Consider the following 24,833-nt stretch of genomic DNA (forward strand, 5'->3'; position numbering starts at 1 on the left):
ACTGATGTGACCTGTGGGGGAGGGGACAATAAAGTGTAAGCTCCTCTGGTACAGAGACTGACGTGACTGTGGGGGAGGGGACATTAGAGTGTAAGCTCCTCTGGTACAGAGACTGATGTGACTGTGGGGGGAGGGGACATTAGAGTGTAAGCTCCTCTGGTACAGAGACTGATGTGACCTGTGGGGGAGGGGACAATAAAGTGTAAGCTTCTCTGGTACAGAGACTGATGTGACTGTGGGGGAGGGGACATTAGAGTGTAAGCTCCTCTGGTACAGAGACTGATGTGACTGTGGGGGGGAGGGGACATTAGAGTGTAAGCTCCTCTGGTACAGAGACTGATGTGACTGTGGGGGGAGGGGACATTAGAGTGTAAGCTCCTTTGGTACAGAGACTGATGTGACTGTGGGGGAGGGGACATTAGAGTGTAAGCTCCTCTGGTACAGAGACTGATGTGACTGTGGGGGGAGGGGACATTAGCGTGTAAGCTCCTCTGGTACAGAGACTGATGTGACTGTGGGGGAGGGGACATTAGAGTGTAAGCTCCTCTGGTACAAAGACTGATGTGACTGTGGGGGGAGGGGACATTAGAGTGTAAGCTCCTCTGGTACAGAGACTGATGTGACTGTAGGGGAGGGGACATTAGAGTGTAAGCTCCTCTGGTACAGAGACTGATGTGACTGTGGGGGAGGGGACATTAGAGTGTAAGCTCCTCTGATACAGAGACTGATGTGACTGTGGGGGAAGGGACATTAGAGTGTAAGCTCCTCTGATACAGAGACTGATCTGGCAATATTTTATTTGAAGACAGCAAAACAGATTTCAAAACCAAAGACAATCATTGTTTTATTATTATTTTTTTTTATTTTACACATCAGAAATGACAGCAGTGCTTTATATCAACAACTTCCAGAGCCGCCCCCGAGGAACAGACTGGAATAACTTCACAAAGTACAAACTCAAATCATCATCGTTTTTGAACAAAGGGATTTTTCAAAATTTTATTATAAAACAACAAATCCCTTTGGTCTCAAACCAGAATTCCGTCGCTAGCGCACTCCTTTGGTGTTGATGACTTCACGAAGGGTGAGACTACGGATGGTGCTCGTAGGTGTGTCAATGAACAGTTTGCATGAAACTTGTATTGGGGGGGGGGGGGGGGGGTAGGAAGCCACACTCATGGCTCAAGTCTAGAGTCCAAAAGCCTTTACTGCATCGTAAAATCCAACAAGTCAACGCGTTTCATGTTGAATGCTCCCTTCATCAGGGCTCAGGTGGCTGAAATGGAAGGAATGGGGAACGGTTTCCCAGTATAAAGCAGGCTTCTGAGCTTTCCTAATCCAATAATCCTCCAGGGTTCACCATATACGTCTGAATCCTCTGCCCTGCACCCTCCGGTTATAGATTTACTGAGACTTCAACTCTTAGTAATGCCACCATTTCCAAAAACTTTTAAATGCAGCAACATCATTCACATGATCCATGTGCAGTAACATCCTGCCCAGAAGCGTAGCTTGAGGGGCCACAAAGCAAAAGTTGACCTGGGGCCCTTCCCTCCTCTGCCACATCTATTACCATCCAGTGTTCCATTACTACTTCCCACCATCACTTGGGTGGGCTAGCAATCTGATTCGTTTCACATGCAAGCCAGGTGACCCAGCAGCTCAGAGTGTGGTCTGCCTGCCCCACCTTGTGCGCATGTGCGCGGTTTAACAGGGTGGAGAGGGCAGGGCTGCACTGGGTTGGGCGGGTGGGGGGGCTGTACTAGGTTGGGTGGTGGTGTGCTGTACTGGGGTTAGCGGGGGGGCTGTACAGTGCTGGGCAGGGGGGCTAAACTGGGCTGGGCGGGGGCTGTACTGGGCTGGGCGGGGGGGCTGTACTGGGCTGGGTGGGCTAGCAATCTGATTCCAGTTTCACATGCAAGCCAACTGACCCAGCAGCTCAGAGTGTGGCCTGCCTGCCCCACCTTGTGCACATGTGCGCCGTTTAACAGGGTGGAGAGGGCGGGGCTGCACTGGGTTGTGCGGTGGGGGGCTGTACTGGGTTGGGTGGTGGGGGGCTGTACTGGGGTTAGCGGGGGGGCTGTACAGTGCTGGGCAGGGGGCTCTACTGGGCTGGGCTGGGAGGCTGTACTGGGATGGGGGACTGTACTGGGCTCGGCAGGGGGACTGTACTGGGCTGGGTGGTGGGGGGCTGTACTGGGCTGGGGGACTGTACTGGGCGGGGGGACTGTACTGGGCTGGAGGACTGTACTAGGTTGGGTGGTGGGGGGCTGTACTGGGCTGGGCGGGGGGACTGTACTGGGCTGGGTGGTGGGGGCTGTACTGGGTTGGGTGGTGGGGGGCTGTACTGGGCTGGGGGACTGTACTAGGTTGGGTGGTGGGGGGCTGTACTGGGCTGGGCGGGGGGACTGTACTGGGCTGGGTGGTGGGGACTGTACTGGGTTGGGTGGTGGGGGGCTGTACTGGGCTGGGGGACTGTACTGGGCTGGAGGACTGTACTAGGTTGGGTGGTGGGGGGCTGTACTGGGCTGGGCGGGGGGACTGTACTGGGCTGGGTGGTGGGGGCTGTACTGGGTTGGGTGGTGGGGGGCTGTACTGGGCTGGGGGACTGTACTAGGTTGGGTGGTGGGGGGCTGTACTGGGCTGGGCGGGGGGACTGTACTGGGCTGGGTGGTGGGGACTGTACTGGGTTGGGTGGTGGGGGGCTGTACTGGGCTGGGGGACTGTACTGGGCTGGAGGACTGTACTAGGTTGGGTGGTGGGGGGCTGTACTGGGCTGGGCGGGGGGACTGTACTGGGCTGGGTGGTGGGGGCTGTACTGGGTTGGGTGGTGGGGGCTGTACTGGGCTGCACGGGGAGCTGAGCAGAGAGTGCACAGCTGGTGAAAGGGTTGGCCCCCCACCCTGTGTGAGCGAAACCGGAATCTCAGACGCCCTGGGTGGGCCCCTAATCGGCCGGCCCGGGCCCTCTGAGTTTACTGAACTACCTATGCAGGGCGACATGCTGAGCGCTTTTCCCCAGTGACACAGTGTAAAACCTAATGTGACAGGGAGGCCACACACTCCCCCCCTCCCCCGAGCATGGACAGGGTCGCCATTGTGACCCCTTAGGCTCCACCCCCCAGGAAAGCGGTGACCAGAACTACCATGTGCACTGAGCTCCAAAACAAGTTGCTGTCAAGAGAGGCAGCAGGAAATGCTGCAAAAAAATAAAAATCTTTGGTAAATGTAGGAAAATAAAACTTTATTTCCCATTTTATTCCCTCACAAAAATATTTTTATTCTTTATCAACGAATATGTACAGTGGGGGGAGGGAGAGAAGGGTTTTTTTTTTTTTAAAAATGCCGACAAAATTGCGAAATAATTGAAGAGATGGACCTATGGCACGGAAAACAGAGCACCAATGAGAACGCGGACTCCCGTAACCTATAGCAACCAGATATTGCTTCACTGAGCACATATCAGGGTTCTGATTGGTTGTTCGAGGGTGCCTTGTTGCCTTCTACAAGACAGAGAGATGAGCATGAAGACATCGCCCTGTCCTGGTGGCAGATTGGGAACACGTCTGGTGTTCTCCGGTTCCATCCCAATTAAGAAAATAATATGAAATTGGAAGAAAACGCTACAAAAATGCCAACAGAAAAAGTCACTTACAGCCCGTCCTGGCTTTATCCATGCCCCCTTTGCTTCACCTAAGCTGCCCTGAGAGAGGCGGGGTTTTTAATCCCAACAGCCAATCAGCTGTTGTATAATGGAATCACTCTGGAAATGGCGTTCCTACACACGGGACACTTTTTGGGCGAGGGCAGAGCCTGGTAGCACTCGTAGCAGGAGCAGACATGGCCGCACTCTAAGAAGACGGAGGATTTCTGGTTGGCGAGGCAGATGATGCAGGTGTTGCGTGCCTCCTCCGCCTCGTCATCTCCGAGCCTCGCCCGCGCGTCATCGAATTCCTGCTGGAGCCTCTTCAAGCGCTGCTTCTCCTTGTACAGCTTGTACTGGCGTCTCAGGATGAAGAAGAGGGTGACGCAGGTGGCTACGCCGCACAGCAGGCACAGCACCTTCCATATCCGGACCTGAGACTCTTGTCTTTGCACTAAGGAGTCAAAGTCCAGTTTGCTGAGATAATACTGCATGCCGGCTTTAGGAGGCTGCAGCTTGATGGTCTTATTGTCCAAGACCAGCTCGCCCACCCCCGTCACCGCCGCCCCAATTCTCAGCATCTCCTCCGTCTCCTGGACCCCTTTCGGGCGCTCGCCAGTCAGGAGGTGCCCCAGCGCGTTGGTGAAGGACTGTACGGTGGGGTGAAACTTCTCATAGACGGTCTCCAAGTCTAACTCGGTGGCTTCTAAAGGTTTCAGGACTCGGACGGCGAGACCGCCTGCGTCTGCGTCCTCTGGGACGAGGTCAAAGGGCACCGTGTTTGTTCTCTGGTGGATGATTTTCTCGTGATCATTCCTAGGAAGAAAGGTCAAACCCTTAAATGTTTGTATGTTAAAGCAGACCCCCATCCCTTCCTATTAATAGTTGGCTCTCCCATCCCTAACTAGAACTACTTCAGCTCTTTGGATGTACATAGCTGGCTTGCAGCTTATTATTTGTTGGCTCTCCCAACCCCCCTCTAAATTTAACTACTTTAGCTGTTTGGACGTAGGTAGCACGTCCAAAGTAAGAAGGGTTTGGCACAAGCTATTGGCTGCTAATGCAGCCATCAGCTTGTGCTGGCTTTTCTGTAGCTGGATCCTGGCTTCTTTAAAGTTGGCTTTCCCATCCCCCTTCTGATTTTAACTACTTCAGCCCTTTGGACGTACGTAGCACATCGAAAGCTATAAGGGTTAAGCACAAGCTATTAGCTGCTACTGCAGTCATCAGCTCATGTCCACTTTCCTGTAGCTGGCTCTTGGCTTATTTAAGGTTGGCTCTCCCATACCCCTCTAACTTTAAGTACTTCAGCTCTTTGGACATACGTAGCAGATCCAAAGAGTGAAGGGTTAAACACAAGCTGATGACTGTATTAGCAGCCGTCATTAGATTGAACCCGCTTTCCTGTAGTTGGCTCTCAGCTTATTTAAAGTTGGCTCTCCCATACCCCCTCTAACTTTAACTACTTTGGTTCTTTGGACATATGTAGCACATCCAAAGAGTGAAGGGTTAAGCACAAGCTGATGACTGCATTAGCAGCCGCCATCAGCTTGAACCCGCTTTCCTGTAGCTGGCTCTCAGATTTTTTAAAGTTGGCTCTCCCATACCCCTCTAACTTTAACTATTTTGGCTCTTTGGACATACGTAGCACATCCAAAGAGTGAAGGGTTAAACACAAGCTGATGACTGCATTAGCAGCCGTCGTTAGCTTGAACCCGCTTTCCTGTAGCTGGCTCTCGGCTTTTTTTAAAGTTGGCTCTCCCATACCCCTCTAACTTTAACTATTTTGGCTCTTTGGACATACGTAGCACATCCAAAGAGTGAAGGGTTGAGCACAAGCTGATGACTGTATTAGCAGCCGTCATCAGCTTGTGCCCACTTTCCTGTAGCTGGCTCCCAACTGTGACATGAAAGTGATCCGGCAGCTTTATAGTTGTCAGTCACTTTCACACTGCAGGCAGAGTGGGCCCCCCTCCCCGTGTGGTTCCCTAGGCATTGCCGCTCTTACCAGGCCCATTTGCACCAGCTTCAGGATGGCGAGCGGGAGGAGACTGAGGAACATTCCATCTCCTCTGCAATGACTAAAGCCAGAGGTGACGACGGTTTAGTCACTTCTAGCTCCAAAGCTGGAAAACATGTAACCCAGCAGATCTGGGCTCAGTTTGATGCACTGGAGCGCAGGACGCAGACCCCCAATATCTTCATGAAGAGTACCTGCCACCTCCCCAATGCTATCACATGAGGGTTTGTTAACCCCCTTGTGACAGCAATAAAGTTAAATAAAAAAAAATAAATAAAAAGAAAAACAAAAAAAGATAAACAATAAAAACTAGCAAAAAAAAAAAGTAAAATGTAACGCCTGCTGCTCAGCACACACTCACAAATACAATCATGCATCCAGGGTGCGCACATGTATGTAAACTACGATCGCACCACGCATGTCAGGTATCGCCACAAACGTCGGAATGAGAGCAAACTAGCGCCACAGCTCGCCGTAATCTCCAAACCGATGACCTGTAAAGGCTTTTAACCACTTGCCGACCGCCCACCGCAGTCTTGCTGCGACAGGCTGGCTCGGCTGCGAGAACCAATGCAGTACTATTTCGGTCGCGCGTGTGGTGCTGGGGGGGGGGGCGAGCGCACCTCGCCGCCGGCGTGCTTCCGCCCCCACTAGGCAGTGAGGATGGCAATGCAAGGGGCCGGCGGCCGCGATTGCTGCCGGGCACCCACGATCATTCCCCGCTGAGAGAGAAGAACGGTCGGATGTTGTAAACACATCTGACTGTTCTTCTCTCTGGAATGATCACAGAGCTCCTTCTATATAGGAACACAGGTCTCTATGATCATGTCACAAGCCCCTCCCCCCACAGTTAGAAAACACTCCCCTAGGCTCACATTTAACCCTTTGATCACACCTGGGTTAACCCCATCCCTGCCAGTGTCATTAGTACAGTGACAGTGCAGATTTTTAGCACTGATTACCGTAGTATTGTCACTGGTCCCCCCAAAAGCTTCAAAAATGTCAGTTAGTGTCCGATCTGTCCGCCGCAATGTCGCAGTCCCGCTAAAAATCACTGTTCGCCGCCATTACTAGTAAAAATAAAAAAAATTACAAATCTTTCCCCTAGTTTGTAGAAGCGATAACTTTTGAGCAAACCAATCAATATACACTTATTGGGATTTTTTTTTTAACAAAAATATGTAGCAGAATACAAATTGGCTACATTTTTGAAGAAATTTGATTTTTTTACTTGATGTATTTTATAGCAGAAAGTAAAAATGATTGTTTTTTTTTTTTTTTCCAAAATGTTAATTTTTTTGTTTTTTGTTTATAGCAGAGTATCACAAAAAATGGCCTGGTCATGAAGGGGGGTAAATCTTCAGGAGGTCAACTGGATACAAAACTGAAAAAAATAAAGCTTTAGATACACTCTACATCTGACTGGAGCGGTTTATAACCCGCGATCTTTCCGGAGAGCGTCCATCCTCCATGACGGCAGATGGTTCACACTGAGTCCCTGGTGACGCAGGTAGCTGATCAGGTGATCGGCGGGTGTGGGGGTCACCTGAGTGCGCAGAGAATGTTGGTGTGATAAGAGAAGAGGACCTCCGCCGCCGGCGTCCTGTGTGCAGCTCATTCATCACCAGCAGAGGTGACACCTTCCATAAATCTCAGTGATTTATCTGTTTACTGACCTCCTCCTGAACCCCGCCAACCTGTGCCAACAGCAACCTGCCAGCCGCCACCCTCAGGGCTTATTTACAGAAGGAATGCTCATAAAAAGAACCAATCACAGAGCTGCACAACCTGCTCTGAGGTCAGCTTTTACTGGCTTTAAAGTAGAACTCCGGGATAGTTTCAAAATGTCCACATTAATTATTTTCCTTAATATTACATATTTTTTTTTAAAGCTTACATAGTCTAGGTGTAAATGATTGTAGAAATGTAAGTGAGGTTATTATTTTATAAGGGAGGATGTGGCTACCGCCGTGTACGGTGGGGAGGGATTGATGAAGCGGAAATGTTGCTTCCTTTTACTGTTTGACAATACTGGATCATACTACAATTCCCATGATGCAATGGGGATTGGTGCATTCAATGGGAGTGTATGTTGGGAGTCAGGGTATTTCATGGTGGGCAGGGCAAACCAGGAGTCTCCTGGCCTGTCAGTCAAGGTATGATGTCATGGTAGGCAGGAAAAAACAGGAGTCTCCTGGCTTGTCAGTCAATGTATGACGTCATGGTGGGCGGGACATACCAGGAGTCTCCTGGCTTGTCAGTCAATGTATGACGTCATGGTGGGCGGGACATACCAGGAGTCTCCTGGCCTGTCAGTCAAGGTATGATGTCATGGTGGGCGGGACATACCAGGAGTCTCCTGGCCTGTCAGTCAAGGTATAATGTCATGGTACGCAGGAAAAAACAGGAGTCTCCTGGCTTGTAAGTCAATGTATGATGTCATGGCGGGCGGGACATATCAGGAGTCTCCTGGCCTGTCAGTCAAGGTATGATGTCATTTCAGGCAGGAAAAACCAGGAGTCTCCTGGCTTGTAAGTCAATGTATGATGTCATGGTGAGCAGAACACACCAGGAGTCTCCTGGCCTGTCAGTCAAGGTATGATGTCATGTCAGGCAGGAAAAACCAGGAGTCTCCTGGCTTGTAAGTCAATGTATGATGTCATGGCGGGCGGGACATATCAGGAGTCTCCTGGCCTGTCAGTCAAGGTATGATGTCATGTCAGGCAGGAAAAACCAGGAGTCTCCTGGCTTGTAAGTCAATGTATGATGTTATGGTGGGCGGGACATATCAGGAGTCTCCTGGCTTGTAAATCAATGTATGATGTCATGGTGGGCGGGACATATCAGGAGTCTCCTGGCCTGTCAGTCAAGGTATGATGTCATTTCAGGCAGGAAAAACCAGGAGTCTCCTGGCTTGTAAGTCAATGTATGATGTCATGGTGAGCAGAACACACCAGGAGTCTCCTGGCCTGTCAGTCAAGGTATGATGTCATGGTGGGCGGGACATACCAGGAGTCTCCTGGCCTGTCAGTCAAGGTATAATGTCATGGTAGGCAGGAAAAACCAGGTGTCTCCTGGCTTGTAAGTCAATGTATGATGTCATGGTGGGCGGGACATACCAGGAGTCTCCTGGCCTGTCAGTCAATGTATGATGTCATGGTAGGTATGAAAAAATCAGGAGTCTCCTGGCTTGTCAGTCAAGGTATTATACCATGGTGGGCGGGACATACCAGGAATCTCCTGGCCTGTCAGTCAGGGTATGATGTCATGGTGGACAGGACACACTAGGAGTCTCCTGGCCTGTCAGCCAAGACATGATGACATGATGGGAGGAGCAAACCCTCTGCTGCATCGTTCTGAGACCATCCGGCAGTTTATGGTTTGGCTGGAGCTGAACCATTAAGCAGAACCCTTAGAAATTAGCTATGGGACTCACCAAAGGTGCGTCGTTCGGTTCCACACCATCTTGTGCTCCTTCAAGGACAGTCTGTGGATGACACCTTTACAGTTGTCCATGAACTGACTGCTGAGGGACTCCTTTGCAGCTCGCACCACACCTGAAAGATAAAAAATCATTGCATCATCAAAGCCTGAAGAGAAGCAACACAGTGTGCTCAGCACTATATAAAGAGGACCTGTCAGAAAACCAGCAAAAGGTAGCTGTATAGCTCAACCTCAAATCAATTTGTCCAGTGACCCCCTGTGCTTCTTTGTCTCTAGTGACCCCTGTGCTCCTATGTCCCCAGTGACCCCTGTGCTCCTATGTCCCCAGTGACCCCTGTGCTCCTATGTCCCCAGTGACCCCTGTGCTCCTATGTCCCCAGTGACCCCTGTGCTCCTATGTCCCCAGTGACCCCTGTGCTCCTATGTCCCCAGTGACCACTGTGCTCCTATGTCCCCAGTGACCCCTGTGCTCCTATGTCTCCAGTGACCCCTGTGCTCCTATGTCCCCAGTGACCCCTGTGCTCCTATGTCCCCAGTGACCCCTGTGCTCCTATGTCCCCAGTGACCCCTGTGCTCCTATGTCCCCAGTGACCGCTTTGCTCCTATGTCCCCAGTGACCCCTGTGCTCCTATGTCCCCAGTGACCGCTGTGCTCCTATGTCCCCAGTGACCCCTGTGCTCCTATGTCCCCAGTGACCCCTGTGCTCCTATGTCCCCAGTGACCCCTGTGCTTCTGTCTTTAGTGTTTCTAGTGACCCCTTTGCACTAGTGTCTCCAATGACCCCTGTGCTTCTGTCTTTAGTGACCCCAGTGTTCCCTGTGCTCTAGTGTTTCCAGTGACCCCTGGGCTCCTCTGTCTCCAGTGACCCCTGGGCTCCTCTGTCTCCAGTGACCCCTGGGCTCCTCTGTCTCCAGTGACCCCTGGGCTATATATATATATATATATACATACATACACATACCGTATATATACACACTCACACACATACATACATATATATAAAATAATAAATATAATACTTATTTGATTTTGTTTTGTTTTTTTACTTGCTATTTTTATTTTCTCCTGCAAAAGTGGAGTTACCCTTTAATGTTTCTGACTGTTATCTGTGCCTATGCTGAAGGTAAAGACTCTGTGCCCAGTGGGGGACATCTGGGTTATTTTGCAGACGGGGGGGGGGGGGGGGGGGGGGGGTTACTGATTTGAACTCACAGAGGTTGCATGTTATAGGAAGGAGGCCTGTCACCTGTCATGTGACTTTCACATTCTTTTTTTCCCCCTTTTAGACTGTCCCTGCCTTTTTTTTTTTATTATATTTTTTCTAACATGACTTTCAGATTCTAACTGACACAGGAGGCGACCAAATTCAAAGACATGGAAAAAAAATCAGCCAGCGTACCTTCAATGACGGCATAGGGGACGCACTTCCCCGGCAGGTCCATGAGGATGTTCTGCAGGTCATGGTCCAGGGAGATCTTCTTGGCGCCCTTTAAGAAAAAAAATATTTGCTCAATACTGGAAATCTGAGTAATTTTTTTTCCCCCTTGAACCCCAGGACGGTGTCATTGCCCCCCTATATCTACAGCCTTGCCTGCCCTGAATTTATACATATTAAAGTAGAACTTACAAGGCTCCTGTAACAAGTCCCCGCCCAGTTACCATGTGATGTAGAACCCTCCCCCTCCCCCGACTGAGCCCCTTCCTCCTTCATTTGTGTCTCACACGCTCCCCCTCCCAGGCACTGCAGTTCACAGCTTCACCAACAGAGGCGCTGCTGCTAATCCAGTGGGTGGGGCTGGGTGTGGCCAGAAGCCAAGCTGCAAGCTTGTGAGTTGGCAGTAGTAGTGCTGATAGCCACCACCCCCCACGTTTTCTCCTCCCACTCTAGTGCAAGAAGGTAGCCACGCCTCCCCACATTTTCTCCTCCCACTGTAATGCAAGCAGGTGCAGCCTTTATGAGAATAACAACTCTGCTCTGACTTTAGCAGAATTGTTGTCACCCCATCACAGGAAGCTGCATTCGTTGGGCTTCACTGGCAGGATCTACAGGTATGTGTAGGCCTTTAAATTCCAATAGACTTTTGGATATTGATGGATAATTAATCTTCCCGCCAGCCCCCCCTTCAGTCTTGCACAGGTGTAGCGGCTCCTCACTCTTCAGTCTTGCACTGAGGCTCCTCTCCTGGACTGAAGCTGCTTCCTGATTTCACCGCACACTGTGAGCGTCTCACCATGTGAATCAGAAGCTGCAGCAAGCCAGATAGAGCCACGCCCCATTTCCTGGCTAGCATCATCTAGCCCTTTTCTCTCCAGCCGGACTGTCATTGGCCCTGACCCCTTCATTCATTAGATTTCAATCATGGAGGCTCAGCATCACGTGGGCGTTACCTATGCAAATACAGCCTGCCTAGGAACGCCCACTCCTCCAGACTGACTCCCGCACCTCCCATCAAGGTATTTTGATATTTGCATAACTCCTCCCACTGCTTGCATTAGGACTGAGGGCTCTGGAGAGAAATACTGACGCAGGGTGCCGTGATGTTTTCAGTAGGCTAGGTAGAGCCCCCCGCCAGCTCCTCCGACCAGCCATGATCTGCCTGCATGGCAAAGAGAAGCCCAGAGACCCATTGATGACATCACTGTGTATAAAATAAGGCCCCTCCCACCAGCCATGATCTGCCTGCACTGCAAAAAAAAGCACAGAGACCCATTGATGACTTCACTGTGTTTAAAAAGGCCCCTCCCACTAGCCATGATCTGCCTGCATTGCAAAGAGAAACACAGAGACCCACTGATGACATCGCTGTGTATAAAATAAGGCCCCTCCCACTAGCCATGATCTCCCTGCATTTCAATGAGAAGCACAGGGACTCGGTGATGACATTACTGTGTATAAAATAAGGCCCCTCCCCTTAGCCAAGATCTGCCTGCATGGCAAAGAGAAGTACAGAGACCCATTGATGACATCACTGTGTATAAAATAAGGCCCCTCCCCTTAGCCAAGATCTGCCTGCAGGGCAAAGAGAAGCACAGAGACCCATTGATGACATCACTGTGTATAAAATAAGGCCCCACCCACTAGCCATGATCTGCCTGCATTGCAATGAGAAGCACAGAGACCCATTGATGACATCACTGTGTATAAAATAAAGCATGTCATGAAAACAGAGAGGTTTTATGTAATCATTTTAACACAAAAGTTAATAAGAAAGGCGGCCCAACCTTTAGCGTCTGCGCGGTGCGGTATTTGTGGCGGTACACCGTGTAGAAGATGGCGGTAATGGCAGAACTGGAGGCCAGGAGGATGATCTGCCCCAGGCTGGGCCGTTCCATGTCTGCGGAGAAAAGGTAAAAATCGGGGGTCAGCGACAACTTTCCACACAATCACATCCATAGAATAAAATGGGGGGTCAGTGACAACCTTCCACACAATCACATCCATAGAATAAAATGGGGGGTCAGTGACAACCTTCCACACAATCATTAAAGGGCCGTGTCACAAAGTGCTAAATGACGACGTCGCCATAACAACCGTCCATCACACTGCGTCCTGACAAAATACGACGTCTCTGCGTCTCAGTGCGTCGGGAGGCCCATTGAAGTCAATGGAAACGATTCGAAAATGCTGCACACCCTGGCTGCCATGGGCGCAGATATTAACCACTTCCTGTCCACAGCAATTCTGACATTTTTCATACACGTTAACCACTTGCCGACCGCTGCAAGTACATATACTGCGGCAGTCAGCCCCTCCTGGGCAAAGTGACGTAGGGGTACATCACTCGCTCACGAGCCTCTAGGGGGCGCGCTCCCACCCCCGCTCGTTCCCTGACATCCCCAAACGAGTGTCCGGCGGCTCCAATGTCCGCCGGCCACTCGCGATCTCCCGCTGGAGAGGGAGAAAGGCAGGCGGCTGATGTAAACAAAGCCGTCTGTCATTCTCCCTGGTGTAACTGCAGAGATCATACGATCCTGCTATGTAGGATCGTATGTCTCTGTGGTTAAATCAAGAGCCACGCCCCCTGACAGTTAGAATCACGCCCCTAGGGACACGCTTAACCCCTTGATCACTAATAAAGTTAACTCCTTCCCTGCCAGTGTCATTATTACAGTAACAGTGGATATGTATAGCACTGATTACTGTAGTAATATCACTGGTAACCCCAAAAGTGTCAAAAATGTCAGTCAGGGGTCCGATTTGTCCGCTGCAATGTCGCAGTCCCTAAAAAAAAAAAAAAATCACAGATCACCGCCATTACTAGTTAAAAAAAACAATAAAAATGACAAAAAATCTTTCCCGCAGTTAGTAAACGCTATAACTTTTGTGCAAACCAATCAAAATACGCTTATTGCGATTTTTTTTTTTTTACCATAAATATGTAGCAGAAAGCAAATTGGCCTAAAATGTTAGAAAAATTTGATTTTTACATTTTTTTCTTTTTAAGAGTTTCATACAAAAAAATTTGAAATATATTGTTATTTTTTCAAAATTTACGCTCTTTTTTTGTTTATAGCGCAAAAAGTAAAAATCGCACAGGTGATCAAATACCACCAAAAGAAAGCTCTGTTTGTGTGGGAAAAAAAGACGTCAATTTCATTTGGGTACAGCGTCGCACTACCGCGCAATTGTCCGTTAAAGTCACGCAGTGCCGAATCGCAAAATAGGCCCTGGTCTTTGAGCAGCCAAATCCTCCGGGGCTTAAGTGGTTAAAAATCTGTAAATTTATTTTTTTCTGCTAGAAAAAATTTTTTTCAAACCTGATACAGGAATATCTCATAAAATTATAATATCATCAAAAAGTTCATTTATTTCAGTAATTCAATTTAAAAAAGGTAATCTCCTATATTTTATATAGGTGTGTCACACAGAGTGAGAGATTTCTTTTAATTTTGATGATTAAGGCTTACAGCGAGTGACACCCCAAAATTCAGTATCTCAGAAAATTAGAATATTACAGAGGACCAATAAAAAAAGGATTTGTAACAAAGAAATGATGTCTTATGCCCCATACACACGGGCAGATTATCTGCAGACTTTTGTCTGCAGAATTACCTTTTCTATGTAGTGCAAGGGCCTGCCGGATTGCATACACATTGAAAGTGTTTAGGTTTGACCTCATATTATATGGTTTTGGTAAGTCTGCAGATAATCTGCACGTGTGTACGGGGCATTAGTGAAAAGTCTGTCCATGTACAGTATAGTACGCACTCAATACTTGGTCGGGGCTCCTTTTGCATGAATTACTGCATCAATGGAGGCGTGGCATGGAGGCGGGGCAGGGAGGCGTGGCATGGAGGCGGGGCAGGGAGGCGGGGCATGGAGGCGTGGCATGGAGGCATGGCATGGAGGTGATCAGCCTGTGGCACTGCTGAGGTGTTATGGAAGCCCAGGTTGCTTTGATAGCGGCCTTCAGATCCTCTGCATTGTTGGGTCTGGTGTCTCTCATCTTCCTCCTGACAATACCCCACAGATTCTCTATGGGGTTTAGGTCAGGCGAGTTTGCTGGCCAATCAAGCACAGTGATCCCATAATCATGTGACCAGGTATTGGTAGATTTGGCAGTGTGGGCGGTGCAAAGTCCTGCTGGAAAATGAAATCAGCATCTCCATAAAGCTGGTCAGCAAAGGGAAGCATGAAGAGCTCTAGAATTTCCTGCTAGAGGGGTGCACTGACTTTGGAGTTGATAAAACACAGAGGGCCGACACCAGCAGATGACCCGGCTCCCCAAATCATCACTGACTGTGGAAAATGTTGGATTTCATTTGGAAATGAAGGTCCCAGAGTCTGGAGGAGGAGTGGAGAGGCACAGAATCCAAGTTGCATGAGGTCCAGTGTGAGGTTTCCACAGTCAGTGGTGATTTGGGGAGTCGTGTCATCTGCTGGTGTTGTCCCTCTGTGTTTTATCGAGTCCAAAGTCAGTGCAGCCCTCTAGCAGGAAATTCTAGAGCTCCTCATGCTTCCCTCTGCTGACCAACTTTATGGAGATGCTGATTTCATTTTCTCCTCTCTTTCCTCCCAACTCCTCTCCATTCACCTGGGTCCTTCCCAACCCCTCTCCATCCTCCCAACTCTTCTCCGTTCTCCTGAGTCCTCCCAACTCCTCTCCATCCTCCCAACTCTTCTCCGTTCTCCTGAGTCCTCCCAACTCCTCTCCATCCTCCCAACTCTTCTCCATTCTCCTGAGTCCTCCCAACTCCTCTCCATCCTCCCAACTCTTCTCCGTTCTCCTGAGTCCTCCCAACTCCTCTCCATCCTCCCAACTCTTCTCCGTTCTCCTGAGTCCTCCCAACTCCTCTCCATCCTCCCAACTCTTCTCCGTTCTCCTGAGTCCTCCCAACTCCTCTCCATCCTCCCAACTCTTCTCTATCCTCCTGAGTCCTCCCAACTCTTCTCCGTTCTCCTGAGTCCTCCCAACTCCTCTCCGTCCTCCCAACTCTTCTCTATCCTCCCGAGTCCTCCCAACTCCTCTCCATCCTCCCAACTCTTCTCTATCCTCCCGAGTCCTCCCAACTCCTCTCCATCCTCCCAACTCTTCTCCGTTCTCCTGAGTCCTCCCAACTCCTCTCCATCCTCCCAACTCTTCTCTGTTCTCCTGAGTCCTCCCAACTCCTCTCCATCCTCCCAACTCTTCTCTGTTCTCCTGAGTCCTCCCAACTCCTCTCCATCCTCCCAACTCTTCTCTATCCTCCCGAGTCCTCCCAACTCCTCTCCATCCTCCCAACTCTTCTCTGTTCTCCTGAGTCCTCCCAACTCCTCTCCATCCTCCCAACTCTTCTCTATCCTCCCGAGTCCTCCCAACTCTTCTCCGTTCTCCTGAGTCCTCCCAACTCCTCTCCATCCTCCCAACTCCTCTCCATCCTCCCAACTCTTCTCCGTCCTCCAGAGTACTTTCCGTCCTGTCCTCCCAACTCCTCTCCGTTCTCCTGGGTCCTTCCCAACCCCTCTCCATCCTCCCAACTCTTCTCTATCCTCCCAACTCCTCTCCATCCTCCCAACTCCTCTCCATCCTCCCAACTCCTCTCCATCCTCCCAACTCCTCTCCATCCTCCCAACTCCTCTCCATCCTCCCAACTCCTCTCCATCCTCCCAACTCTTCTCTATCCTCCCAACTCTTCTCTATCCTCCCAACTCCTCTCCATCCTCCCAACTCCTCTCCATCCTCCCAACTCTTCTCTATCCTCCCAACTCCTCTCCATCCTCCCAACTCCTCTCCATCCTACCAACTCTTCTCTATCCTCCTGAGTCCTCCCAACTCTTCTCTGTTCTCCTGAGTCCTCCCAACTCCTCTCCATCCTCCCAACTCTTCTCCGTTCTCCTGAGTCCTCCCAACTCCTCTCCATCCTCCCAACTCTTCTCCGTTCTCCTGAGTCCTCCCAACTCCTCTCCATCCTCCCAACTCCTCTCCATCCTCCCAACTCTTCTCTGTTCTCCTGAGTCCTCCCAACTCCTCTCCATCCTCCCAACTCTACTCTATCCTCCCGAGTCCTCCCAACTCTTCTCTATCCTCCCGAGTCCTCCCAACTCCTCTCCATCCTCCCAACTCTTCTCCGTTCTCCTGAGTCCTTCCAACTCCTCTCCATCCTCCCAACTCTTCTCTGTTCTCCTGAGTCCTCCCAACTCCTCTCCATCCTCCCAACTCTTCTCTGTTCTCCTGAGTCCTCCCAACTCCTCTCCATCCTCCCAACTCTTCTCTATCCTCCCGAGTTCTCCCAACTCCTCTCCATCCTCCCAACTCTTCTCTGTTCTCCTGAGTCCTCCCAACTCCTCTCCATCCTCCCAACTCTTCTCTATCCTCCCGAGTCCTCCCAACTCCTCTCCATCCTCCCAACTCTTCTCTGTTCTCCTGAGTCCTCCCAACTCCTCTCCATCCTCCCAACTCTTCTCTATCCTCCCGAGTCCTCCCAACTCTTCTCCGTTCTCCCGAGTCCTCCCAACTCCTCTCCATCCTCCCAACTCCTCTCCATCCTCCCAACTCTTCTCCGTCCTCCAGAGTACTTTCCGTCCTGTCCTCCCAACTCCTCTCTTTCCTCCCAACTCCTCTCCGTTCTCCTGAGTCCTCCCAACCCCTCTCCATCCTCCCAACTCTTCTCTATCCTCCCAACTCCTCTCCATCCTCCCAACTCTTCTCTATCCTCCCGAGTCCTCCCAACTCCTCTCCATCCTCCCAACTCTTCTCTGTTCTCCTGAGTCCTCCCAACTCCTCTCCATCCTCCCAACTCTTCTCTATCCTCCCGAGTCCTCCCAACTCTTCTCCGTTCTCCTGAGTCCTCCCAACTCCTCTCCATCCTCCCAACTCCTCTCCATCCTCCCAACTCCTCTCCATCCTCCCAACTCTTCTCCGTCCTCCAGAGTACTTTCCGTCCTGTCCTCCCAACTCCTCTCTTTCCTCCCAACTCCTCTCCGTTCTCCTGAGTCCTCCCAACCCCTCTCCATCCTCCCAACTCTTCTCTATCCTCCCAACTCCTCTCCATCCTCCCAACTCTTCTCTATCCTCCCAACTCCTCTCCATCCTCCCAACTCCTCTCCATCCTCCCAACTCTTCTCTATCCTCCCGAGTCCTCTCCATCCTCCCAACTCTTCTCTATCCTCCCGAGTCCTCCCAACTCCTCTCCATCCTCCCAACTCTTCTCCGTTCTCCTGAGTCCTCCCAACTCCTCTCCATCCTCCCAACTCTTCTCTGTTCTCCTGAGTCCTCCCAACTCCTCTCCATCCTCCCAACTCTTCTCTATCCTCCCGAGTCCTCCCAACTCCTCTCCATCCTCCCAACTCTTCTCTGTTCTCCTGAGTCCTCCCAACTCCTCTCCATCCTCCCAACTCTTCTCTATCCTCCCGAGTCCTCCCCACTCTTCTCCGTTCTCCTGGGTCCTTCCCAACCCCTCTCCATCCTCCCAACTCCTCTCCATCCTCCCAACTCTTCTCTATCCTCCCAACTCCTCTCCATCCTACCAACTCTTCTCTATCCTCCTGAGTCCTCCCAACTCTTCTCCATCCTCCCAACTCTTCTCTGTTCTCCTGAGTCCTCCCAACTCCTCTCCATCCTCCCAACTCTTCTCTGTTCTCCTGAGTCCTCCCAACTCCTCTCCATCCTCCCAACTCTTCTCTGTTCTCCTGAGTCCTCCCAACTCCTCTCCATCCTCCCAACTCTTCTCTGTTCTCCTGAGTCCTCCCAACTCCTCTCCATCCTCCCAACTCTTCTCTATCCTCCCGAGTCCTCCCAACTCCTCTCCATCCTCCCAACTCTTCTCTGTTCTCCTGAGTCCTCCCAACTCCTCTCCATCCTCCCAACTCTTCTCTATCCTCCCGAGTCCTCCCAACTCTTCTCCGTTCTCCTGAGTCCTCCCAACTCCTCTCCATCCTCCCAACTCCTCTCCATCCTCCCAACTCTTCTCCGTCCTCCAGAGTACTTTCCGTCCTGTCCTCCCAACTCCTCTCCGTTCTCCTGGGTCCTTCCCAACCCCTCTCCATCCTCCCAACTCTTCTCTATCCTCCCAACTCCTCTCCATCCTCCCAACTCCTCTCCATCCTCCCAACTCCTCTCCATCCTCCCAACTCCTCTCCATCCTCCCAACTCCTCTCCATCCTCCCAACTCTTCTCTATCCTCCCAACTCCTCTCCATCCTCCCAACTCCTCTCCATCCTCCCAACTCTTCTCTATCCTCCCAACTCCTCTCCATCCTCCCAACTCCTCTCCATCCTACCAACTCTTCTCTATCCTCCTGAGTCCTCCCAACTCTTCTCTGTTCTCCTGAGTCCTCCCAACTCCTCTCCATCCTCCCAACTCTTCTCCGTTCTCCTGAGTCCTCCCAACTCCTCTCCATCCTCCCAACTCTTCTCCGTTCTCCTGAGTCCTCCCAACTCCTCTCCATCCTCCCAACTCCTCTCCATCCTCCCAACTCTTCTCTGTTCTCCTGAGTCCTCCCAACTCCTCTCCATCCTCCCAACTCTACTCTATCCTCCCGAGTCCTCCCAACTCCTCTCCATCCTCCCAACTCTTCTCTATCCTCCCGAGTCCTCCCAACTCCTCTCCATCCTCCCAACTCTTCTCCGTTCTCCTGAGTCCTCCCAACTCCTCTCCATCCTCCCAACTCTTCTCTGTTCTCCTGAGTCCTCCCAACTCCTCTCCATCCTCCCAACTCTTCTCTGTTCTCCTGAGTCCTCCCAACTCCTCTCCATCCTCCCAACTCTTCTCTATCCTCCCGAGTCCTCCCAACTCCTCTCCATCCTCCCAACTCTTCTCTGTTCTCCTGAGTCCTCCCAACTCCTCTCCATCCTCCCAACTCTTCTCTATCCTCCCGAGTCCTCCCAACTCCTCTCCATCCTCCCAACTCTTCTCTGTTCTCCTGAGTCCTCCCAACTCCTCTCCATCCTCCCAACTCTTCTCTATCCTCCCGAGTCCTCCCAACTCTTCTCCGTTCTCCCGAGTCCTCCCAACTCCTCTCCATCCTCCCAACTCCTCTCCATCCTCCCAACTCTTCTCCGTCCTCCAGAGTACTTTCCGTCCTGTCCTCCCAACTCCTCTCTTTCCTCCCAACTCCTCTCCGTTCTCCTGAGTCCTCCCAACCCCTCTCCATCCTCCCAACTCTTCTCTATCCTCCCAACTCCTCTCCATCCTCCCAACTCTTCTCTATCCTCCCGAGTCCTCCCAACTCCTCTCCATCCTCCCAACTCTTCTCTGTTCTCCTGAGTCCTCCCAACTCCTCTCCATCCTCCCAACTCTTCTCTATCCTCCCGAGTCCTCCCAACTCTTCTCCGTTCTCCTGAGTCCTCCCAACTCCTCTCCATCCTCCCAACTCCTCTCCATCCTCCCAACTCTTCTCCGTCCTCCAGAGTACTTTCCGTCCTGTCCTCCCAACTCCTCTCTTTCCTCCCAACTCCTCTCCGTTCTCCTGAGTCCTCCCAACCCCTCTCCATCCTCCCAACTCTTCTCTATCCTCCCAACTCCTCTCCATCCTCCCAACTCTTCTCTATCCTCCCAACTCCTCTCCATCCTCCCAACTCCTCTCCATCCTCCCAACTCTTCTCTATCCTCCCGAGTCCTCTCCATCCTCCCAACTCTTCTCTATCCTCCCGAGTCCTCCCAACTCCTCTCCATCCTCCCAACTCTTCTCCGTTCTCCTGAGTCCTCCCAACTCCTCTCCATCCTCCCAACTCTTCTCCGTTCTCCTGAGTCCTCCCAACTCCTCTCCATCCTCCCAACTCCTCTCCATCCTCCCAACTCTTCTCTGTTCTCCTGAGTCCTCCCAACTCCTCTCCATCCTCCCAACTCTTCTCTGTTCTCCTGAGTCCTCCCAACTCCTCTCCATCCTCCCAACTCTTCTCTATCCTCCCGAGTCCTCCCCACTCTTCTCCGTTCTCCTGGGTCCTTCCCAACCCCTCTCCATCCTCCCAACTCCTCTCCATCCTCCCAACTCTTCTCTATCCTCCTGAGTCCTCCCAACTCCTCTCCATCCTCCCAACTCTTCTCTGTTCTCCTGAGTCCTCCCAACTCCTCTCCATCCTCCCAACTCTTCTCTGTTCTCCTGAGTCCTCCCAACTCCTCTCCATCCTCCCAACTCTTCTCTATCCTCCCGAGTCCTCCCAACTCCTCTCCATCCTCCCAACTCTTCTCTGTTCTCCTGAGTCCTCCCAACTCCTCTCCATCCTCCCAACTCTTCTCTATCCTCCCGAGTCCTCCCAACTCTTCTCCGTTCTCCTGAGTCCTCCCAACTCCTCTCCATCCTCCCAACTCCTCTCCATCCTCCCAACTCTTCTCCGTCCTCCAGAGTACTTTCCGTCCTGTCCTCCCAACTCCTCTCCGTTCTCCTGGGTCCTTCCCAACCCCTCTCCATCCTCCCAACTCTTCTCTATCCTCCCAACTCCTCTCCATCCTCCCAACTCCTCTCCATCCTCCCAACTCCTCTCCATCCTCCCAACTCCTCTCCATCCTCCCAACTCTTCTCCATCCTCCCAACTCCTCTCCATCCTCCCAACTCCTCTCCATCCTCCCAACTCCTCTCCATCCTCCCAACTCCTCTCCATCCTCCCAACTCTTCTCTATCCTCCTGAGTCCTCCCAACTCTTCTCTGTTCTCCTGAGTCCTCCCAACTCCTCTCCATCCTCCCAACTCTTCTCCGTTCTCCTGAGTCCTCCCAACTCCTCTCCATCCTCCCAACTCTTCTCCGTTCTCCTGAGTCCTCCCAACTCCTCTCCATCCTCCCAACTCCTCTCCATCCTCCCAACTCTTCTCTGTTCTCCTGAGTCCTCCCAACTCCTCTCCATCCTCCCAACTCTTCTCTGTTCTCCTGAGTCCTCCCAACTCCTCTCCATCCTCCCAACTCTACTCTATCCTCCCGAGTCCTCCCAACTCCTCTCCATCCTCCCAACTCTTCTCTATCCTCCCGAGTCCTCCCAACTCCTCTCCATCCTCCCAACTCTTCTCCGTTCTCCTGAGTCCTCCCAACTCCTCTCCATCCTCCCAACTCCTCTCCATCCTCCCAACTCCTCTCCATCCTCCCAACTCTTCTCTGTTCTCCTGAGTCCTCCCAACTCCTCTCCATCCTCCCAACTCTTCTCTGTTCTCCTGAGTCCTCCCAACTCCTCTCCATCCTCCCAACTCTTCTCTATCCTCCCGAGTCCTCCCAACTCCTCTCCATCCTCCCAACTCTTCTCTGTTCTCCTGAGTCCTCCCAACTCCTCTCCATCCTCCCAACTCTTCTCTATCCTCCCGAGTCCTCCCAACTCCTCTCCATCCTCCCAACTCTTCTCTGTTCTCCTGAGTCCTCCCAACTCCTCTCCATCCTCCCAACTCTTCTCTATCCTCCCGAGTCCTCCCAACTCTTCTCCGTTCTCCCGAGTCCTCCCAACTCCTCTCCATCCTCCCAACTCTTCTCCGTCCTCCAGAGTACTTTCCGTCCTGTCCTCCCAACTCCTCTCTTTCCTCCCAACTCCTCTCCGTTCTCCTGAGTCCTCCCAACCCCTCTCCATCCTCCCAACTCTTCTCTATCCTCCCAACTCCTCTCCATCCTCCCAACTCCTCTCCATCCTCCCAACTCTTCTCTATCCTCCCGAGTCCTCCCAACTCCTCTCCATCCTCCCAACTCTTCTCCGTTCTCCTGAGTCCTCCCAACCCCTCTCCATCCTCCCAACTCTTCTCTATCCTCCCAACTCCTCTCCATCCTCCCAACTCCTCTCCATCCTCCCAACTCCTCTCCATCCTCCCAACTCTTCTCCGTTCTCCTGAGTCCTCCCAACTCCTCTCCATCCTCCCAACTCCTCTCCATCCTCCCAACTCCTCTCCATCCTCCCAACTCTTCTCTATCCTCCCGAGTCCTCCCAACTCCTCTCCATCCTCCCAACTCTTCTCTGTTCTCCTGAGTCCTCCCAACTCCTCTCCATCCTCCCAACTCTTCTCTATCCTCCCGAGTCCTCCCAACTCTTCTCTATCCTCCCGAGTCCTCCCAACTCCTCTCCTCTCCCCCCTCGCAGCACATGTGATATCAGGGACCATATTTGGTTGCTCAGGATTGGAGGAGGGGATCAGAGGGGAGATTTCCCCTCACTTCCTGTCCCAGTGACCCCCCCACACATGGAAGTGGGAGGAGTCACTGGGACAGGAAGTCACACACGCTGAGAAGGTAATGAATGACACACATATATATTATATACAATACTGGGGGGGGGGGGGGCTGTGACCCCCGGCTGGTTGGTGACAACACTCAATGCTCCTGCTGGAGATCTCATTGGGAGACCCAACCCCCCCCCCCCCGGGGTCACCACTATGTCTGCCCGGGGGAGCTCATTATAAGGACCCATCCCCCTTCATATCTCCTCATTCCGAGCACTCCCCTCCCCCTCCTCACCCGCAGACCTTCTCCTTCACACTCACTTCCTGGTCGGAGCTCGACGCCGCCTGATGACGTCACGGCGGGACTCTCCAGAACTCGGGAGTAGGCGGGGTTTAGCGCTGCTGTCTGGGGAGTCACGTGACGTGCTGTTACACCGTTACACTGGTCACTGGGAATCACTGGGAGAGTTGTCACCACTAATGGTTGTCACTGGGAGGGTTGTCACCAGGAATGGTTGTCACTGGGAGGGTTGTCACCACAAATGGTTGTCACTGATGGTGAGGTTGGATTTCCTGTCTCTGGCTCCTCGGTGAAATGAAGTTCCTCATAAATCGGAGAGATATTTATTTTATTGCGCTGTCATTCCAGGCAGGCGCAGGGAGAACATGAACACTCCAGGCAGGTGGTGTCAGGGTTGGTGTCGGGGGTTGGTGTCATGGTTGGTGTCAGAAGTTGGTGTCAGGGGTTGGTGTCAGAAGTTGGTGTCAGGGGTTGGTGTCAGAAGTTGGTGTCAGGGTTGGTGTCAGGGTTGGTGTCATGGTTGGTGTCAGGGGTTGTTGTCAGGGTTGGTGTCATGGTTGGTGTCGGGGGTTGGTGTCATGGTTAGTGTCAGGGGTTGGTGTCAGGGTTGGTGTCATGGTTGGTGTCGGGGGTTGGTGTCATGGTTAGTGTCAGTGGTTGTTGTCAGGGTTGGTGTCATGGTTAGTGTCGGGGGTTGGTGTCATGGTTGGTGTCAGGGGTTGTTGTCAGGGTTGGTGTCAGGGTTGGTGTCAGGGTTGGTGTCATGGTTGGTGTCAGGGTTGGTGTCATGGTTGGTGTCATGGTTGGTGTCATGGTTGGTGTCGGGGGTTGGTGTCATGGTTGGTGTCGGGGGTTGGTGTCAGGGTTAGTGTCGGGGGTTGGTGTCATGGTTAGTGTCGGGGGTTGGTGTCATGGTTGGTGTCAGTGGTTGTTGTCAGGGTTGGTGTCATGGTTGGTGTCGGGGGTTGGTGTCATGGTTGGTGTCAGTGGTTGTTGTCAGGGTTGGTGTCAGGGTTGGTGTCATGGTTGGTGTCAGGGTTGGTGTCATGGTTGGTGTCATGGTTGGTGTCATGGTTGGTGTCGGGGGTTGGTGTCATGGTTGGTGTCGGGGGTTGGTGTCAGGGTTGGTGTCATGGTTGGTGTCATGGTTGGTGTCGGGGGTTGGTGTCATGGTTGGTGTCGGGGGTTGGTGTCAGGGTTAGTGTCGGGGGTTGGTGTCATGGTTAGTGTCGGGGGTTGGTGTCATGGTTGGTGTCAGTGGTTGTTGTCAGGGTTGGTGTCATGGTTGGTGTCGGGGGTTGGTGTCATGGTTGGTGTCAGTGGTTGTTGTCAGGGTTGGTGTCAGGGTTGGTGTCATGGTTGGTGTCATGGTTGGTGTCAGGGTTGGTGTCATGGTTGGTGTCATGGTTGGTGTCATGGTTGGTGTCGGGGGTTGGTGTCATGGTTGGTGTCGGGGGTTGGTGTCAGGGTTAGTGTCGGGGGTTGGTGTCGGGGGTTGGTGTCATGGTTGGTGTCAGAAGTTGGTGTCAGGGGTTGGTGTCAGAAGTTGGTGTCAGGGTTGGTGTCAGGGTTGGTGTCAGGGGTTGTTGTCAGGGTTGGTGTCATGGTTGGTGTCGGGGGTTGGTGTCATGGTTAGTGTCAGGGGTTGGTGTCAGGGTTGGTGTCAGGGTTGGTGTCAGGGGTTGGTGTCAGTGGTTGTTGTCAGGGTTGGTGTCATGGTTAGTGTCGGGGGTTGGTGTCATGGTTGGTGTCAGGGGTTGTTGTCAGGGGTTGGTGTCAGTGGTTGTTGTCAGGGTTGGTGTCAGGGTTGGTGTCATGGTTGGTGTCATGGTTGGTGTCATGGTTGGTGTCAGTGGTTGTTGTCAGGGTTGGTGTCAGGGTT

The 24,833-nt window shown here is 51.9% G+C and overlaps 1 protein-coding gene across 2 annotated transcripts; it reads right to left on the bottom strand.

Moving 5' to 3' along the window:
- Positions 1-3,568: 3,568 nt before the first annotated feature.
- On the bottom strand, positions 3,569-23,012 carry MUL1 (mitochondrial E3 ubiquitin protein ligase 1). Of its 2 annotated transcripts, none has more exons than XM_082274564.1 (5): positions 22,972-23,012; positions 12,329-12,441; positions 10,506-10,593; positions 9,099-9,219; positions 3,569-4,458 (listed from the first exon to the last, which is right to left on the bottom strand). In XM_082274564.1, the coding sequence occupies exons 2-5, from the start codon at positions 12,437-12,439 to the stop codon at positions 3,738-3,740; spliced, it is 1,041 nt and encodes a 346-aa protein (XP_082130690.1). In that variant the 5' UTR covers positions 12,440-12,441; positions 22,972-23,012; the 3' UTR covers positions 3,569-3,737. The 2 variants fall into 2 exon arrangements, with proteins under 2 accessions (XP_082130690.1, XP_082130691.1); XM_082274565.1 differs by having other exon boundaries at positions 22,946-22,998.
- Positions 23,013-24,833: the final 1,821 nt, after the last annotated feature.

This window comes from Pelophylax lessonae (assembly GCF_965119305.1).
Source record: "Pelophylax lessonae genome assembly, chromosome: 12".
Classification (NCBI taxonomy): domain Eukaryota; kingdom Metazoa; phylum Chordata; class Amphibia; order Anura; family Ranidae; genus Pelophylax; species Pelophylax lessonae.